This window comes from Triturus cristatus, chromosome 5_1 (assembly GCF_964204655.1).
Source record: "Triturus cristatus chromosome 5_1, aTriCri1.1, whole genome shotgun sequence".
NCBI classification, from domain to species: Eukaryota; Metazoa; Chordata; class Amphibia; order Caudata; family Salamandridae; genus Triturus; species Triturus cristatus.
In genome coordinates, this window is record NC_140587.1 from 130,782,188 (window position 1) to 130,802,053 (window position 19,866).

The 19,866-nt window shown below is 50.2% G+C and overlaps 1 protein-coding gene across 4 annotated transcripts in view; it reads left to right on the forward strand.

Moving 5' to 3' along the window:
• The window catches only part of GPT (glutamic--pyruvic transaminase), a 424,858-nt gene that overhangs the window by 177,622 nt on the left and 227,370 nt on the right, over positions 1 to 19,866 (forward strand). For 3 of the 4 annotated variants that reach the window (XM_085604573.1, XM_085604575.1, XM_085604574.1), the window contains exon 2: positions 5,091 to 5,283. In XM_085604573.1, the coding sequence (XP_085460699.1) occupies positions 5,152 to 5,283 (132 nt within the window). In that variant the 5' untranslated portion in view covers positions 5,091 to 5,151. Of the gene's footprint in view, positions 1 to 4,191; positions 5,284 to 19,866 lie in introns of those variants that run through there. The other variant, XM_085604572.1, reaches the window with a different exon arrangement.

The window sequence follows — 19,866 nt, forward strand, 5'->3', positions numbered from 1 at the left end:
AGTCCTCAAAGCGTCAGTCTTGGCCAACAGCAGACAGACTGACGCTGTTGTGCTGCCCGCGCAGTGGATCGTCACGCGCTTTGAGGACTGCAATTATTGAAGGATTCGTCTTCATTGAAAAATATTCTAAGCGTGGTTCACATCCTGAGAGGGGATTGGCTGAGTTTCCTAGGTGGGATGAGAGGTGGGTGGTGAACTGGTTTCCCGCATGAGCGGAGTGTGTGGTTCTCTGCATGGGATAAGGAGCATGAGTGGTTAGGTTAGTTGTCAAAAACAAGGCTTTTTTTATCGGGGAGGCAAAAGAGTGTCTGTCTGGAAAAGATGCTGGCCTCTCACACTGGAAGGGTGGGGGGTTTGCCTCCCTGTTGGTACAAGATCTGCTGCCCATCAGCGCAGGCCTTCCCCAATTGAGGATGGGTGTGCCGCTCTCCCTGAAGCAGCACTGCAGTTTCTTGACTGGGGCAAAAATTGGGCATTGAGGGGACCTGGTAAAGATGACGAATAGAAAACTGCGAACAAGGGGGATGCTGTGCTCTGCAGGCGACAGCAGAAAAAGCTGCATCTCATCTTAAAGCTCCTGCTGCTGAACCGCTGTGCCTGCCCTCCTTCCATCCCTCCTTGCTGCTCCATAAGCACCACCAGCCCCCGTACTCACCTTGGCAGGCCAGTGGGGATAGCCCGAGACTTGTAGTCTCGGGCCGCGGGTGCGCCATGTCTCCCTGTAACTACCGTAACCATACCTCACTGAAGCACCGACCAATCACAGGAAGGCTCGCGACTGCGAAGCAGTCCGCTCTCTCCCGGTCTGACAGACAGTCTTCCGCTGAGCCCGAGTGAGCGATGATGGAATAACTAGCCCCGGGCTGGCAAACAAACAGCGGCTAATGCTGCCAACCAGCGCCGCACCTGTCACGCTGTGAATAAATCCACCTGTGCATTCTTCCCTCAGTCCGACGACCGGATACTCCGTCGTCAATGGTGCTTGAAATAATAAACCCGTCACCTGTACACATAAAGTGAGTGCATTGTCACTAGCGGGCGCTGCACTCAAAGTAATTAAAAACATACAATTTATAAATACAAGCTGTCGTCATTGCGTGAATAAAGAAACAAAAAAAGAGCTCGCTGACTAATGTAGGAGACCGTGTCACGCCGCAAATGCACAATCAAGTCCGGATGGGTGAGCTGAAAAGGATACAGGGAGGGAACAAACAAGCCTCCCTTCTAATAGAAAGCGAGCGTTTAGCATGAAGTGTGACGTGTACCAATCAAAAGCACGGGCGAAGCTTCCACTCCATTTCCGAAATCGACTTGATGACAATAGACCTCGCAGAGCGTGAAGCGCATGCGCTGCAACGCTAGGCGAGATTTAAAAAGGCAGCCAGGGCCACATGTCCCTGCAGAGACAGGTCCAGACAAAAAAGATCTAGCCCAGGGTCACTTTTCTCACACTGAGGCAGCCGGTCCCCACTCTCAAGGTAAGACACAGGCGGAGCTTCCTTGGACAAAGAGCAGTTGTGTGAGGTTAGTGACAGCCCACTTCCATGTCTCTCACACACCAAGGCCAGTACACGAGTATGGGACAACTCCGTGCTCTATCTCACGATCGGCCAGCGAGGGAAGAGACGTGTGTGTCATTTTCCCCAAGAAAACTGGACTCGAGAGTGTAAGAGTAGGCCTGGGCTAAAATTCCATTCCGCTCGTGGAAATTGTGATAATTTGACATTTTCGCATTCCGCGGAAAGCGCGAAAATGTCAAAATTTCTGCAATCCGCATCTTACCGGAATTTTTTTTCTTGCTCGCGCTGTAAAAAACACATTCTCGCGTGCGTGCAATCGCTTTACCTGAATCCCCGCGTTCGAGTTTTCCCGATCTGGTCACGTTCTCCACAAGTTGTTGGATTGTTGGTAGCCATTTGCGCTGTCTCGCGACAGTTCGCGCCCGCATTAACGTCACTTGTCGAGCGATCATGTCTTTCTTCTCGCGAACATGCACAGCGAGAGTATGAGATGATTGAGATCTTGCGCCCGTGAGCAACCGCATGGGTAAGATGGCGAGCCGCGATCACGCAGAAAATACCGCGAACGGGCGGGAAAAAACGTCTGCGTCTTCGCGATATTTCCGCATGTTTGCGGAGATTTTTGACATTTTCGCGATAGTTTGTGAAAGTGAATTTCGCAAATTCCGCCCACCCCTATGTAAGAGGCGGTGAGTCCAGTCCTACCTATTCCACACTTTAGAAGGTTCAGGGTAAGAGACAGCCCAGTGCAGCTATGCTACACCGATACAGAATGCGGGAAGAGACAGCCCAGTGCCTCCATCTTGTTAAGCAGGGGTGGCTCTACTGTTAGAGACAGACTAGTGCTACTTCTCTCACACATAAGTGGACTAAGGGGTAAGAAACAGCCCAATGTTACTTCTCCTACACGTAGGTGGGCATAGGGTGGAAGAGACAGCCCACCCGGTGCCTCTTCTCTCTTCAAATGATTGGTTGGGGGTGTAAAAGACAGCCCAGCACTACTTCTACCACTCAGAGACAGGCTGGGTGTAGGAGACAGTCCAACACCTATATGCAGATGACACCCAAATCTACCTAAAGGTTTCTTCCACTCATGACATTTCAATCCTCAACACACACTCAACTCCATCCATCACTGGCTGTCTACTCATCAACAAATACTGAATCCTTCCAAAACAGAATTCCTTCTCCTCTCGACCTCACTGTCTCCTCCTCCTATCCAATCTTAGATGAACAATCTGAACATTCTCAACAGGCATACGATTGTTGACAGTGTAACAAATCTTTAGGAGTCATCCTAGACAAAAGGCTCAACTTACAGTCCAATATCAATACCATCGCCAAGAATGCACGTTACCTACTGTGCCTTCTCTGGGGGGTTCGGCGCTTCTTTCCTGAGCAAGACCTAATAACCTTGATCCAATCATTGGTTCTTTCTACTGCAACTCTCTCCTTGCTTGCCTCACCAAATCCCCTTTCCCCTCTAAAATCCATCCTCCACTCAGCAGCTTGCTTAGTATATGGAGCTAAAAGAAATGATCACATCTCACCCATACTGTTGTCTCGCTGGCTTCCTATCGAAGCAAGGTCCATTTACAAGACGGCCTGTGTCACCCACAAAGCCCCGCACACCTCCACCCCACGCTATCTGGCTAATAAACTCAAAATCTCAGCCGGCTCTAGACCTTCACGCACTGCGGAAAACGTACTGCTCGAACCTCCTACCTTCAAAAGGGAAATATTTATGGCCCAATCCTTCTCTGGTAATGCGACCAGAATCTGGACCTCGCTTCCTCCATCCCTCCGAACCACCACCTCTTTCCGTACCTTCAAAATAGACCTTAAGACTCTCCTCCTCCAAAGACACTTCCTGGAATAACTCAACCAATTTCTTGACCACTACGACCATCAGCACTCACATGAGGACAACTGTGTGAATATGAACTATACTCCTGTTTCAACCCAACGTTGTCACCTTTCATATTTTTACAATATAAATATGCAACCTGTTAGCGTTGTAACACCATATATGTAACTTGTTAGCCTGATCTGCCTATCTTGTGCACCTGTAACTTGCTTGCGTGTTTAGTTTATCTTGTGTACCTTTTGTAACTTACCTGGTTCTTTTGTAAAGTGCTCTGACACCTTTGGGTAAAGGTCGCGCTGTATAAAACTGCATTAAATAAATAAATAAAAGAAATGAAACCATGCACATATCGCCTCACGCCCACAGCCTGTGGAAGAGGCAGCGCAGAGCTCTACCTTATGACTAGAGTAAACTCAAGACTGTAAGACAGCCCGGGGCCACTTCTCCCGCTCAGAGACGGGCACGGGGTATGAGAGACATCCGAGAGCCGCTCCTCATACTCAGAGACGGGCTTGAGTGCAAGAGACAGCCTACTCGGATGCCTCAACACAGGTACACTGTAGAAAGAGACAGTTTAGAAACGCTTCACACACACCATAGATAGTGAAGGCATTTTATTTGAGAGACGGATGTCAGGACGAAAGAGACAGGCTGGTGGCGCTCTGCTGAGTCTGTGGTAGGGTCACTTGTAGAAGTCAGCCCCTTGCATGTCTCTCTTCCTGTACATTGAAAGCAGTCTCTCGCTTCTGCTCCGCCCGTGGGAATCTCCCGCCCCCGCAGCAGGGCAGGTTGCAACACAGTAGCGCCTGGGGTGACTTCTGAGAGGAACCTGCTCTGCAGACTTTGTGTGCCTGGAGGGAGGGGCGAGAGGCGCCCCGTCCCCGCTGTCACTCTTGGGCCGCCTTCCCTGGCTCGCCGGAGCTCTCTGGAGCAGCCCTGGCTCATCTTGAATCCGTGCTCAGATCAAACTCTGGCCTGGTCCGTGGACCAGTGCCAGCCTGGCAGGCGACTGGCGCACAATCACCCGACCCACGGCTGCACCCAGTGCGATATAGCGCCTTGGAGCACTCCCTCGGCGCAGAGTGCAGAGACGCCTGTCTTGTGCGGGACACACATCACCCGGAGAGAGGGGGCAGGACGGAGAAAGTTTCGTAAGAGGCGGAAAGTTTCCCTCCATCCTGAGCCGGAGTCTCAGAGCTCCGACAGCCACCGAAGGTGCCACGTCGGCGATACCAGAGACTGCCAACCCTCGTGATCTCCCGGCCCGGGCAACCTCCGCTGCCCGGAGAGGAGGCACCACCAGGGGGAGACCTCGAAAGGCTCAGTTTGTAGTGTGTGCCAGACTAACCACAAATTGTTTAAGGAGAAGTTCATGACACCGGGTGAAAGTTTCTGCTCCTGCTGACCGTGCCACGTGGGGGCGTACATCTTTCAAGCGCACTGAGGCGATTACTCGCTAGTGTGTGCTATACAAATAACACCGATACATAGAAAGAGCGCTGGAAGTGCCAGGTGGAGGGGGTGCGTGGAGCCTCGCCAGACGAACTTTGGCCACCTCCCCGTCGGTTCTAGCCAGCGCCCCTCCCTCGTAGCGAGGCGCTAGATATGAGCTGGCTCCGGAGCCCCGCCAGCGCTGCGCGGCAGGTCGCAGGCGTAGCATCTCCTTGGCGCCCACCTCTGAGCTCTCGCCCCTTGTCTCGCAGGACGGTGTCCGGGTCGACGCAGGAGCGGCAGCGGCAGCAGCTGGACAGCGCCCTGGGCAGGATGGAGAACGGCACGACGCGGGAGCGGGTGCTCTCCCTGGACTCCATGAACCCGTGCGTGAAGCGCGTGGAGTACGCGGTGCGCGGCCCCATCGTCATCCGCGCGCTGGAGCTGCAGAAGGAGCTGGAGCAGGTACGTGCCCTGGATATTACTTTCATTGTTATTAATCAGCACTAATGCTGTAGTTCTTTTTATTATCTTTACTATTTCTGTTGTTTTCGTTGTTGCTGTTGTTAGTACTGCCAGTAATATCACTATTCTATTTTGTATTGGTGCCGTTATTATTACTATCATTATTAATAGTGCCTTTCACGTTACTACATGTGTTATTATTATGAGTATCCCTGTTGTTGTTGTTGTTTTTGTCAATCTTGTTCTTAGGGGTAGTTTTATTAGTATTATTGTTTTTTAGCATTATTAGTCTTTCGTATTTTTATTTTGGCATACATGTATTTAGTGTTCTTATTAATAATACTCCTAGTTTCGTGCAGCATCAAAGGCACCCCCACGAGGCCGCTTCAGAGCCCCCTGGGCGGGCTTCTCTAATCTAGAAAGTTCATAAAGCGAGTTTCAAGTTTATCTCGATCATTAACACCGCACTTGATTATTTTAAGGGCACGTTTGCTGTCGAACATTAAACAGGTGAAATCCCGGGGGCTTTAACATGAGAAGTGCTAAGTGTCAGACTGGTAAAGCGCTACGTGAACTTGTTCCATCAGACAAAGGATCACTTCCGGGGCATCTTAACCATGCTCAGTGGTGCACAGATGTGCGGCGGCCATGGCAGTTTGGGGACACATTTTGGTGATAACACAGGATAGGTTAATTAACTAGACCTCCCACGCTTTATTACCTCAAAAGGGGATTCCTCTGTATGTTCTCCAATGTGAATGAATGAATTTTTGTTCTTTCATAGAGTGCAAGTGCGAACTGAATAGTGCACAGATGCTCCCCATATTGCGGCAGAAAATCAAAGCGAGTTGGCCAGGATCACACAGTTTGTTTGCCTCCTTCCTCTTCAGACTTACCTTCTCCAGCACATCTCCCTTGTGACTCTCTACCACTTCCTTTTAAGACAAAGGCCAGTTTGTTGTGTTTTGTGCCCTGTTCCTCGCTCATCAGAAGCCCTGCACCCCACAACACCTTCAGGTGAGCCCAGCCCTATGGGGCCGCTCTCCCACAAATTTGAAGGCATTTGTTTCTGTAATCTTTGTCGGTTTGTATATGTAATTCTAACTGCATTTCTATAATACTTCGCAGTAGCCACAGTCAGTGGCCACCAAGGCCTGCATGTGCCTGCTCGACGTCAGCTTAGATCTATCATTCTTAATGCTCTTTCTCCCCTAAACTTCACGTGGAAGCACAGGGCCTCAGCAGTGATTAATTTGAGCCGGTGCTTTCCGGTGCTCAGCACCGTCACTTAATCATCAGCACCCGCTTTACTTGGGCACCAGTTAAAGACCCATTCATTTATGGTAGGCACGGGGAGATTAAGTGATTTGCTCAGAATCACAGAATGTTGAGCAGACGCTGAGATTTGACCCTCGTTTGACCCTCTGAAGTCAGAAGCTCTGACCGTAAGGGCGCGTCCTCTCCCACTTTCATGGTTGGTAGTTGGTTCTGTTTTAGGCGGCGCTTACAGGAGAAATGGGCTGGTGCAAGCTGGTCCTGACCAGAGCCCCAGCATGCATCTGTTATTACAAATGAACCACTGCCTTTCAGAACCCGTACAGCCAACCCTTTCCTACACAAACTTCACGACTTGATTTTGAACGTATAAAGCGCGTGATTACCCATAAAGCTGTCCCGGCACCTGTAGGAGCGAGGTACACAGCTGAGTCTGTCACAACTTGTGACCAGTCAGAAGATTAGATTGTGCACGAATGACTGGCAGGAGATCGTGCCACTCCTGAGCATTCAAAACGGATAAGACCACGCCCCCTGGCGGCATCGCACGAAATATGGAAAGTTAAACGTGTGTCATACCTGCCAACTTGAAGATCAATTTCATCACGTGAGGAGGGGCGGCCTTAAAGGGTGGGGGGGGGGGGCACTTTTGAACCCCACCCTGCCTCCCCCCCCCCCCCAAAAAAAAATCTGTAAAGCAATGGGGTAACCCAGTATCTCTCAGAACCTGGTCATATACGTTATCAATAACAAATGATTCTGTCGGACCAAACAATTTCTTTGCAGTATTTGGAATTTCTAAGTACAAGTGACAGTTGAACACGCACAAAAGAACAAACATTGTATGCTATTCACAAGGCAATTTATATTTTACTTCATATTTAGATAAGGTCAAGAATTACCATGGCAAACAAGAGAAGGCTGTCCGAGAATTCAATTAATAAAATGGCGCATGTGAAAGTGATTAAAGAGACATAGTGAGTGTGGTGACAAAGTGACGAATTTAGTGTATTGGACACAAAGGTGACATAATACTGTAGATATATTTACAATGAGAGATTTTGGAAAACAAACTCCAATTTCAAATCCAGAGAACAATGTCGCTAGCTTGATAATTGGATTATATAACTGTATGCACTAGCTGGCCTGTTGGAGCCTGGATGGAAAAAAAAATGTAAAAGTTTCGACCCTGAGAATCCGCATGAGTTAAGGATGTCACAAGCGGGTCTTCATCAGGACAAGGTGATATGTTGGACAGCTGAGACTTCGAAAATGGAAGGAAACTGATGGGGCAAAACACCAGAGGTGTAATCCAACTGTACGTCAACATGGACTGCGTCAGGTATCTGAGCAGGAGATGATCAAATTATTCAAAATGAGAACTCCATCAGTTGATTAAAAGGTAGTCAGGAAGATGTTGGAGCATCAGACTGTGGAGGACAGTCGTGGAGCATTGGATGGAGGTCCGTATTTTAGTTGAGTCACGTTAAGGCGTATATAGATTTCCGAACACTGCAGCCGTCCAGATCTTTTCGGAGCGCAAAATGATGCCTTGATTTCTGCAAGACACGACGCGCATGGCATTCATTGCTACGCCTTAACGTGAATCTCTCAACTAAAAACAGCTTGCTGAGGTTGGTGTCGCTGTCCTGCTGTTTTTTTTACACCCCTTAATGGACGTCAGCAGTTCAAAGCCCCGGAAAAAGAGCTGGAAAACAACTATTTACAGTGGTTTTCAGCTCGCTTTCCCTGCCACTGTGTGATATCGGCTGCTCACCGGGAGACCTTGTGATGGGAGCTGATATCGTGTGTCACATGGTGGCACCCGTGAGTTGGCAGGTATCATGTGTAGGTCTCTCGAGGGTAAGGGTCTGGCAGGTAGGTAACGGGAGAAGAGAGATGCCATGTAGCGGCTACGTGCAGACTTCGTGGCGCGTCTGACCATGCATTGCCCCTGTAGTCCATGCTCAAGCTGGGACACCTGTATATAGTCCCAGGCGGCCTGTGCATCATTTATTATGTGTCCTGGTCACTGCTGCACAGCACCTGCAGGATTGTCTGGCGTCCTGGAGAGCTCCGGTGATCACTTTGTGCTGACCTGTGCCTAGAACCAGCCTTCACAGCGCCTCCCATGAGCCCAACCATTGCTGCAACTGGGGGGCGCAAGGAGGTTTTAAGTCCTATCTATGCCTTGGCGGCCTAGATTCCTGGGTCAGGGGGGGAACATACCCTGAACATGCAGTGTCCACTCTCAGCTGCCACCTATGAAAAACCGGGCTGGGTCTACTGAGAGCCTGGCACACTACTGTCCCCTCCTTCGTCCTCCTAGTCCCAGGCCTTACTGTGTGAGAGAGCATCTCTGGCCACTGAGAGGGTCTCCCCACCAAGGCAAATATTTAAAACAAACTACAAGTATGGCTGACTTCCTACCAGGGGTATAGCTTCTGGGAGGTGTCTGGGCGGTTACACCCACCTAATAAATGTATTTTCTGTTAAACAGTTGGCTAAGGGTACTCTCTGTCAGGTATGGCGAGGTGTCTATCAGATTTCACCAGCAATTTTACATACACACAGACAAAAAAGCACACACACTTTCTTCTTCTCCATTTTGAAAGTCTTCAAAAATGTTGGTTATTTTGCAAAATATTGTGTTTTCTCTCACTTAGTGCTCCTACCAATCCACATTCCTCTCCCTTTTCACTGCCCGTTAGGCCCTCTCATGCGCCCTGCTTGTTATATTATGTGCCAGCGTGATTGTTGGAAAATCTGAAGCTCACCCCCTCCAGTCTTACTGACCGAACTACGCCCCTGCTTCTTACCCATTATAAAGAGGAAGTTGTCATAGGCTACTTCCTGTTTTTTTTCACTTCTGGGATCAATGGTTGTGATCCCCATCACTGGGGTATATTTCTTTCTATATTTCAGTTTCCGTATAGCGAGGTATTGTATGGCATTCTTACCCAGTGTAAGAGGGCAGTGATATCCTGCACGAGCAGACACGCCGGATGTATAGAGTCTCCTCACAGGAGGCTCTGAGGTGGGACTTGGGGAGCGGTAGCATCCTGCGGTAGCAGACGTGATGTATGTACAGAGTCCCCTTGCTGGAGTCCGCGGAGCGTGCCCGGGAGAGGCAGCGGCTGAGCCTGCCTCAGCATAGAGTCACAATGGATTTAATTCAACATATGATTCAGGTTGCCGTGGAGGCAGCTTTGTCTGCATGAGATGGTCCTTTCCATGCCAAGGCTCCAAGACTCCTCTCCCCTGAGATATGGGAAGGAAGGGGGGTGATGTTGAAGAGATCCAAGGGTGATTTGAGCATGGTCCCGAGCTGCCTGAAGTGCTGTAATACTCGAGGGACACCAGGGGTACTGTTTCAGTCCATACCAAAGAGAAGAACCTGAGGGCCTTCATCTTCACTCTACTGTCAGGGAGGCTGTGCTGCATGAATGGATTAATGTGGTCAAGCCAACATTACCAAGATTCCTTGCTAAAGGCTGTCCACTTCAGAAGCTTTTAGAGGAGAATGCTACTATAGATAGTCTTAAAAGTAAATTTTTGAGACTTGAGAGATTAAAAAAATCGGAACTCTCTAAGTGGTGGGATGGTGTAACACTTAAGAACTATATGGACAATCAACGTGTCCCTAGGGGCTTGAGGATTTTAATCTTCCCAACCTTCGATGATCTGGAGGACGATCATCTGAAGTAGTGGGAGGACAACCTCTATTCCACGTCATTTTTAATGGTGAACATCTTAATAAAGAATTCAGAAAGAAAAGTTGAGAAACTTAAGACCCAGATTGTTGAACTAGAAAAAGAGATCAGTGAAATGAAGTGTCCAGATTTGATTGAGAAAAACTATATTATTTTGAAGGATGTAATCAGCAAACATCAATCTCAAATTAAGGAAAGGAAACTCAGTAAACCTTCTTTACGCTACGGGGAATCCCAGCGATTATATATTAATTAAGAAGGATTTTTTCTGATAAGATTCAACTGCATTTATCAATAAAGAATCACTACATTCTTGGAAATTCTTATCTCAACTGAAGAGCCGAGGCTTTAATTTGCGTGCTTGATAGCACACTGCGGGGGATTCACAACACAAAATATAACTATTCTCCATAAGAAGGCATGCGCCATTGTTATTGATCGCACATCATATTTTAAGCCTGATGAAGTCCTTTTACGGACGAAAGCGCTGGCTGGGCTGACGCATGTATTCATTCTTGTAATTGTGAAAATAAAAGCAACAGAACTGAATTCAAGAACTATCAAGACTCCCGTCTGCTTATGTTTCGTTGATGCCGTGATTTAAAAGATTATATTGCACTTGACATTTGAATTGCTTTAGATATTAGTCTGCTCCTTGATACTATCTTTATCAAGTCGGAAGACACAACACCCACGGATGCAGTGAATATGGTCGACGCAGCAATAAAAAGATCTTATGCCGTTTCTAATCTCGCCATCGGAACAGCACCTTTTTAGGTGTTTCAGGCCCTGGCTGGTCCAAGTCATCAAGGGGTAGACTTTGCTGTTACCGTCTACTATGGAGCATCAGGTGAGGTTCTTGGCAGATGTTTCCGTTGATGCACTGGACGCAGCAGCTTCATGAGCATCCATCGTTGCAAGGAGGCATCTTTGGATGTGCTCCTGAAAGGAGAACCTAGCTCAGAAGAGCATGCTAACGGCATGCTTATTTGGCAGCAGCTGGAGGAGCTTGTTGACAAGTCGGTGAAAAATTGGAAACTCCTATCCCCTATGAAAGCTGTAACTAAAGGGAGGGTATTCAGCTTGATAAGAGCTTTTATTCCAGCCTCCTCTAAATCCGGGCAGCTCTTTGGTGCAGGCGTCACAAGTCTCGGTTTCAGCCTTCCACCACGCCCAGTAGTCCACAACCACCATGGGCATGACTACCTGGATCAGTGCTTAGACAGGTGGGAGGCCTATTGAACTGTATTTTTCTCAATAGCCTGGCAAATGGGAAAAATCGTACAGATGGGCGGTGGAAGTGGTTCTTCAGTATCTTAACCTTCTGGAGAGATGCCCAGATTTCCTTTGCCTGACACCTCGACAGGTGCTAAGTGACGAGTGGCGCTGAAGAGTGGCATCCAGGACCTCCTGAACCGGGCAGTGATTATCCAGGCACTGGCAGCCGAAAGGGTCAATTGATGCTGCTCCATAATTTTCCTGGTGTAGAAAACCTCTGACGGGTTCAAACCAGTTCTGGCCCTTAAAGATATCAAAAAAAGTCCTCCCTTGCCAAAGGTTCAAGATGTTACCTTTGGAACTCTTTCCTTATGCCAATAGATTTAAGAGACGCTTATCGGCATATGCCAATTCACATAGATTCTCTGAGGTATCTCGGCTTCGGTGTCCAAGACAGGCACTCGCCGTTCATAGTCTCTTCATTGAGTTTGGCATTAGCGCCGAGACTGTTGACAAAGCTGTTGGCTCCTGTGGTGGGTCTCATTCATTTGAAGGTGTCAGAGTTTTTCCTTATCTGGATGACTGACTGCTTCAATTTTTTTTCCTAAGGCATCAGAGGAATTCCTGGCGGTGTCTGAACCTTTGGCGAGATTCTGTTTTCTTTCAAGACTGCAGAAGACCAATCGAGAGCCATTAAAAAACTTGTACAGTTTATTGGTGTCAAGATCAATACAACTTCAGGAGAAATCTTACCTTACAGAGAAGAACCCATTTGCATCCTAGAGATCTTATAGCAAACCTCAAGCATCGGAAAGAAAATGCTTGATGGTCTAGGGGTCATCAGCCCTGGCAACTGTGCCCGGGGCTCAAGCCAGTTTATACCCTTAGTTCAAAACCTGCTCTGCAACCGGTCTCTGGTCTTCAATTACCCAGTCCACATTCACCCCCAAAAATGTCAGGATGGGCAGTGGTGGCTTCAAGCAGAACCTCTGCGAGAGTTCTCCATTTCTTTATCAAAAGGTAGTCAAAACCGATGCCAATGGGAAGGAATGGGGGGCACCCTGGGGGACAGGCAGGTGCTGGGCACATGGGACCCTCAATACCGTTTGAGATCTTCAAATTGAAGGAAGTCCAAGTAGCACCTGCACATTTTTCCTTAGACGTCCTCCCTCAGTCACCACTCATCTGGCCTGAAAATCAGGTTGTGAGAGCCTATACCCAGGGCCACGGGAATTATGCAACAAAAGAGGGCCACATTATGCGGCAGGGTTGAGTAAAGTTTGTGGCAAGTAAAGCCAAATTATGCAGCACATTTTGTAATAGTATCACTCCACTATTTCATCATTTTTAAACTTGGTAACACTACTTGGGCATTGATTGCACCTCATTAGTACCAGTTTAACATCCAAATATAGCAGCAAGAAACAGAAAGATGACCAGTCCAGCTCTGCAAAGGGCCTTCCACTGCGCAGAAACACGTCGCTGTGTTACTTTTTAGTAATTTTTAAACTGTTTGAGCTTGAAAACATTTTTTTTGTTAAAATCTGCAGATTCATGAGCTCTGCATTTGCACAGAGAATCCTCTCCGTGGTCTTTCTGCAGTTTATCTTCCGAGGACGGAGAATTTGCTTGCGGACCGTGTGTGAGTTGCACATTCCCACCCTCATCCGTCCAAGTACTCCCAGAGTATTTCAACAGATGCAGGAGAGATTTGCACCCCCTTAGTTGGATCTCTGTGCTTCCAAGGAGAATGCTCAATTTCCCAGTCGTTGCAGTCCCAGTCCCGCCCCAGAGATGTGGGCTGTGGATGCTTTCTCAGCCCCTTGGCCCAGAAGACAGTTTTATGCCTTTACTCCAATTCCTCGAATCCCAAGGGTGCCTCAGAAGGTTTTAGTGGATCGGGTGGAGGTTCTCTTAGTCGTCCCTCGTTGGACCAGGTGGAACGGCTATTCTGCTTGTCATACAGTTATCAGCAATCCTTTACTGGGTGCTTCCCATACAGCCACCTCTGTGGTGCAGTCCGCCGCTGGACGGGTGCACTGGCCGATCTCCATCTAGGGGCCTGGAGCTGGAAAGATCTGGATTGCCCATGAGTAGCCAAGTCTGTTCGACAATACAGACCTCCGGCCACTCAAACTTTATATGCAAGACCAATGTTCCTTCCAGACCCTTCTGTATGCGACCCTATAAAAATGTTATAGTTCTTGAAAGATGCCTTTGTTTTAGTGATAATGCAAAAAGAACAATTGATGGACAGAATGCAGAACAATGTCATACATTCACCCCAGTACAGAGATCTGGACCTAAATTCATTGTTTTTTTGCTCACCATGCCATTCCAGTTTAGGGCTGGCAGTTTCTACCTTGTGCAGCCAGGGGACTGCAGTTACAGCTTTCAGGAAGATTTGTTGGAGATCTAGTTTCTAGGCCTCTGGAGATTTTTATCTTTAAAGACCAATTATTCATACCTGGGACCTTCCTGGCACCTGCCTTTAGTCCTTTGGCTCTGCAAGGGTCTACCTTTGAACTATTAGAGTCTGTCAATTTAAAATTCCATTCCTGTAAATCATTTTTCCTACAGCCAATTTATTCTAGGAGCAGAATAGAGGAACTGGGGGCCCTGTAGTGTTCTTGCTTTGCTGTTTATTTTTATTTTTGGCAGTTTTAAATAGCGCAAACTTGGCCCAAGAGCATTAGAGTGCTTTACATGAGCAGTAGATTTCATTACACAAGGTAAAATTATTATTATTTTTTGGACACCGTGAGATTAATCGATTTGCCCAGAAGCACAAGATGTTTAGCCGACGCCGGGACTCGAACTTCGTTCCCAGTTCTAAAGACAGCAGCTCTGGCCAGATCTCCTCCTCCTGACCCTTTTCTCTGTTTTCTACCAGACACATCTTTTATTCCCACTAGTTAAAATGACTTTCATGTTTCTCAAGGCCTTGTATTTCCCATATTCTTTCAATCCCCTTCCTCTCCAGAGGGAGCGGTTTCATACTTCGGATCTCTCAGAGCTTTACCTGAGTGTCGAGAGCTGCATCGTCTAGGAGGGTCCATGCTCTGTCTGGGACTCTTGATTCTGCAGGACTGCGACCTTCTTCAGTTTCGCTTCCTTGATGGTTTAAGCAGTCTATGGTTTTGACTTAAGACAAGGAGAATACATCTCAACATGGAACTCTGTGTGTGTGTGTGTGTGTGTGTGTGGGGGGGGGGCTCGATCAAAGACATGTTGGCCTTCCTGGCGATGCTAACCGGTACGTCCATGAAAGAGACCTGTATGGCAGCCTCTTGGGCGTCTCCACGTTCCTCAATGAAGCTTTATCACTTCCAGGCTGGGGAGGTGATTCTGCAAGTGTTGGTGAAAGGGTGTTGGGTGCAGTTCTGCATGAGTCTTGAGTTCATGTAAGATCATTAAAGTTTCACTTTTGCACATTTTCTGGCTGCTTTTTATTGCTGCGGCATACTCTCACCCTGTAAGGGCTGGGACAAGGAAGGTGAACGAGGGGGTAATGACCACTTCCTCTTAATAATGAGTAACCGGAAGAGGAAGTCGGCCGCTCTTGTAGTTTGTTTTTTGTGTTTGCTGTGATAGGGAAATAATTTCTGAGGCAAGAGATGCCGTCTCACCCTGTAAGGATTGCGGCAAGGAAGAGCTGTACCTAGAGCAATGAAGATGACGGGCGACTCTGGCTTCTGATTACTTCATATTCTCTCTCTCTCTCCGCACCAGGGCAGGACTGGCCGTAGCGGGCAGCGGGCAATTCCCCGGTGCACCGCCCAGGTGAGGGCCGGTTTTGGGCCCCTGGGGGCTGTTTTTGTTACAGGGCCGGTTTTGCAGCATATCCGCAAAACCGCCCCGTAACAAAATTGGCCGAAAACCGGCCCTGGCAAAGAGCTCGGCGGCACCCCCAAGCCCCGGGTGAGGGGGGATGGGGCGGCCGAGCACTTTGCCAGGGCCGGTTTTGGTTCCCAGTCCGGCCCTGCTCCACACTACCCTTCTGCTCTCTCCATCTGACCCTCCTCTCTTCACCTCACCCTTCTCTCTCTCTCTCGGTGCCACTCTTCTTTTTCTCCATCTTAACTTCGTATCTCCACCTAACTCATTCTCCTATCTCCGTCCCACCCAGTGCTTAATTTGAGCCAGTTATCAGTCCTCAGCACCCACACTAATTTCTCAACGCCAGCACTTATGACAGTCTGCCACATGGCGGTGCTGCATGTCTAATTTAGAGATGAGCACAACTGTTGTAGATTAATTCTATATACCTGAAAAATGACTTGTACCTGCCGCCCAAGCCATTTGAATATCTTTGAAGCCTGAATTCTAACTCTTGTAGGAGTGAGATGGTTAGTCGTTGTGCTGGTGCTGTCATTGGCAGCGCTGGCAGAAGCTATGGGTGGTGACGAAAGCCCTCGTACTTATTTTGTTTACAAATTAAGCTCCGGGCCTATCAGTGTCTCTCCACCTTAACACACACACTCACACACACACACACACACTCTCACACTTTCTCTTCTCACCCTTTCTATCCATCTCACTTCTCACCCTTTCTATCCATCTCACCCTCTCTCCCGACCACCCTTCCCATCTCTCTTCTCACCCTTTCTATCCATCTCACTCTCCTAACTCATTTTCTCTAACCCTCTTCCCTTCACCCACTTCTCTACTCGCTACCATTCTTCTCCACACCACCCTTTTACTCTCCCCACCTCACTTTCTCTGTCCACACCACTTCCTCTCAAACCCATCTTTTTCTCTCCACACCACAATTCTCCTCTACAACACCTTTCTCATCTCCCCTCGCCCTCCTCTCTCCCCCTCGCCCTCCTCTCTCCCCCTCGCCCTCCTGTCTCCCCCCTCGCCCTCTTCTCTCCCCCTCACCCTCTTCTCTCTCCCCCTCACCCACGACTGAACCCCTCCTTCAGTGTCCGCCTTACCTTCACAGGTGCATCCCTCCCACAGGGCGGCTTCCGGGCGGGGCGGAGATTGTGAGCCCAGGCCGGTGGCATTACTTCTGGCATTTCAACATGTCCGCTGCATGGGGCCCTGCCCCTGCCTGGGGCTTCCTAGATATGAAACACTATTCTCCTAGTGTTCCCTCAAAATTCACCTCTAACCTCTGCCCTGACTTCACGTGCCCGTGAGAAGCAGCGTGCACGCTGTGCCGTGCTAAGCTGCCACCCCTGCGTTCAGCACGGCGTGGTGCAGGGTAAATACAGCGCTGCCCTCCCCAAGACCTCTGATGCCTCCAAGCCCAGCGCCAAGAGGCCTTCGGGTCCGGGATCCGGGCTTGTGTAGGGAGTGGTCAGTGTGGAGGACTGTGGTAGAAAAATACTTTGAAACGGAGATTGTGTAGTTGCAGGGATTGCCTGGAGCACATAGCGCCTAGATGTAGTGTGGATGGGGTGAGGGGATGTTGTTGCGGTTTTAGTCCGCCCTTTCTGTCAGCAGGGTTGAGGTTAAAGGCGGAGAGCCAGGCAATTGTGCGCTGCTGCTGGTGGGCTGGACAAGTAGCTATATTTCCGTTCCCCTCGTGCGTTCCTCGAGGCCTGCCGAGTGAGTGATGTGTCCCGGCGCATCCGGGCTGATGTCTGATCCTCTGCGCTGACACTGCGTCTTATGGCAGAATCTCCGTGCGAGCTGTTGACACCACACATCACAAGTCCTTGTAGGAATGTCTGGGAACCGCGCAGACCTCGATATCACCAACCCCCCCACACCGACACACACACGCACACACACTGCTCGTGAAAAGAGTGCGAACGTTGACTGTACGGGCAGCCGCACACCCAGCGCTTCCTGCCGCACTTGTACCGTACAGCTGTGAATAAACCGTGTAGCTGCTACTCGTTGTAAGAATACTCCGTCGTTGTAAGAATACTCCGTGCAGGTACTCCCCAGTGCAGAGCAGGCCCGGCCCTGGAATTGTTTCTTTGGGTGGGCCGTAAGGAAGCCTGGGTGGGCCATGAAGGTGACTGGGTACTGTGATGGCCTAAGTACTGTAGGCCTCGTGGTTATCGCGCTGCATCGCGCAATAATACTCCTGGACACACGATGTGGTTTCCAGCGTGGTCCCGACTGCCGATCGCGGGCCACGCCCCTTTATTTATACATGGCGCCTGACGTCATGCGTCAGCGCTCGTTCCTCACCTCCGACGCGGGTAGACTATACCGCTACCCGACGTCGGAGGACACTACATTCCTTCTAACCTTTATCAAAACCAACAATAAACATTTTGACCTAGTAGGTCTGTTACCAGTCACTAGAATTCCAGTCCCAGGTTCGTCACACCAGGAAGTCAGCCAGCTGGGAGGATGGCGCCGGATTTCTTCTCAGGCTGTATCCGGACCGCTGTCCCCGCACTGATGGTGTTGTCGGGACCACTCCTTGCGATGCTGTTCCCCCTGGGGACCGCTCCTGAGGGCTGGGCGACCCCCCGCCTAGTGTTCCTGGCGGCGACGTCGCACTCTGGTCTGGGTGATCCTCGTGATCGGAGGGGGTGGGCCCCTGACTCCCTCCTGACTCTCCATCCGCTGGCAGCTGACTCGGCCAGTCCCCCTGGCGTTCCGACGGATGCTGGTCTGAGGTCCCGGGGTGCACCCTTTTGAAGAATGATATGTTCCTGGTTACCTCCTCGGTCCCTCGCCTCGCGGTGACTAGAGTTCCAGTTCGGCGGGCTACTGTCCAAGGTTTGTGTTCAAAGGGGAGCCGGAACTTGCTCCCAGGATACCTGTCCTTGAGATAGACTCTGTCTCCAACTTGAATGGTTGACATCCGGGCTCCCCGGTCGGCACTGGCCTGTTCATTGGTGTGGGTCCTATTGGCTAGAACCCTCCCCGCGTCGATCTGAGGCGGAATCCAGCTTGGGTGATGCGGGATGGTGTCTCGCACTATTCGGCCCATGCTCGCCGGTCCCGGGGCTGTCTCTGTCGTGAGATGAGGCGTCAGCCGATATTCTCTCAAGAAGCTGTAGATGGCCCTCTCGAGCGGCGACCCTTCGGCGTGCGCAATGCGTACCACTTTGTTTAGGGTCCGCATGAATCTCTCCGCTTCTCCATTGGCTTGAGGCCAGCGCGGGGTCACTTTCCGGTGGTGGATTCCCCACTCCTTTAGATAGTCCGCAAATTCTTGCCCTTGGAAGGGTGGGCCGTTGTCCGTCTTGACCACTTCAAATATTCCGTGCGTGGCGATAGTCTTCTCGAACTTGGTGATGACCTCCGCAGCGGTCTGGCTTCCCACCACCTCGACCTCCGGGTACTTTGTGTAGTCGTCGATGATCACCAGGGCATAGCGTCCATCTGGGAGGTGCCCGAAATCTGCGCTCACCTTCTCCCATGGTCGTTGCGGGTTTTCCTCGGTGATGACGGGGTGGGGATGCTCCGGCTGACCTGATGCCTGGCACCAGGAGCATGTTCGGACTGTTCGCTCCACCATAGGGTCCATCCCCGGGAACCATACCTTGGCTCTCAGCCGACTCTTTGTTTTCACCATGCCTTGATGGCCCCGGTGTGCCAGGTCTACTGCTTGCTGGGTCAGACTGGAGGGGATCACCAGTCGCGGGCCTCGAAGAAGACACCCGCTGGTGTCAACCGAGAGTTCATCCTTGACCCGCGTGAGCGACCCCAAGATGGCCTTGGCTTGCAGCGTTCGTCTGGCCATGGAGGACTGGATGGGGCGCCAGTCATGTGACTGGACGGCCGTCAGGACTAGTTGCAGACATTCGTCCTCCTGGGTGGCTGCTACGATCGTGTCGAGGCTCATGGGCAAAGGCCGGGATCGCTCTGATACCATCCGGACATATTCTTCCGTGTCTTCAGCATCCTCCTCTTCCGCCTTGGTGGCTACTCTGGGATGTCTTGAGAGGTAGTCCGCGGGATTCGAGGAGCCCGGCTTGTACTCTACTGTGTAGTCATACTCCTGTAGCTGAAGGATCCACTTTTCGATCCGCGGCGGGGGTTTTGATGCTGATCCCTGAAACGGGGGGATGAGGGGTTTGTGGTCCGTGGACACGGTGAATGGATTGCCGTACACGTAGACGTGAAAGTGTCGGCAGGCCCAATGGATGGCGATCGCTTCTCGCTCGATCTGCGAGTACCTCTGTTCTGTGTCCGTCAAAGAGCGGCTCGCATAGGCTATCGGGGCCCACTCACCATTCTCTTGCAGCTGTGCGAGGACTGCTCCTAGCCCATACGGGCTGGCGTCCACTGCCACGTTGGTGGGCCGTGCCGGATTGAAATATGATAGGGTGGTATCAGCCGACAACGCCGCCTTGGTGTCCTTAAAGGCTTGCTCCTGCTCTGGTCCCCATTGCCACGGGGTGGTGGACTTTGTCAGTTCCCTGAGGGGCTTCGTGAGGTTCGACAAGTCCGGGAC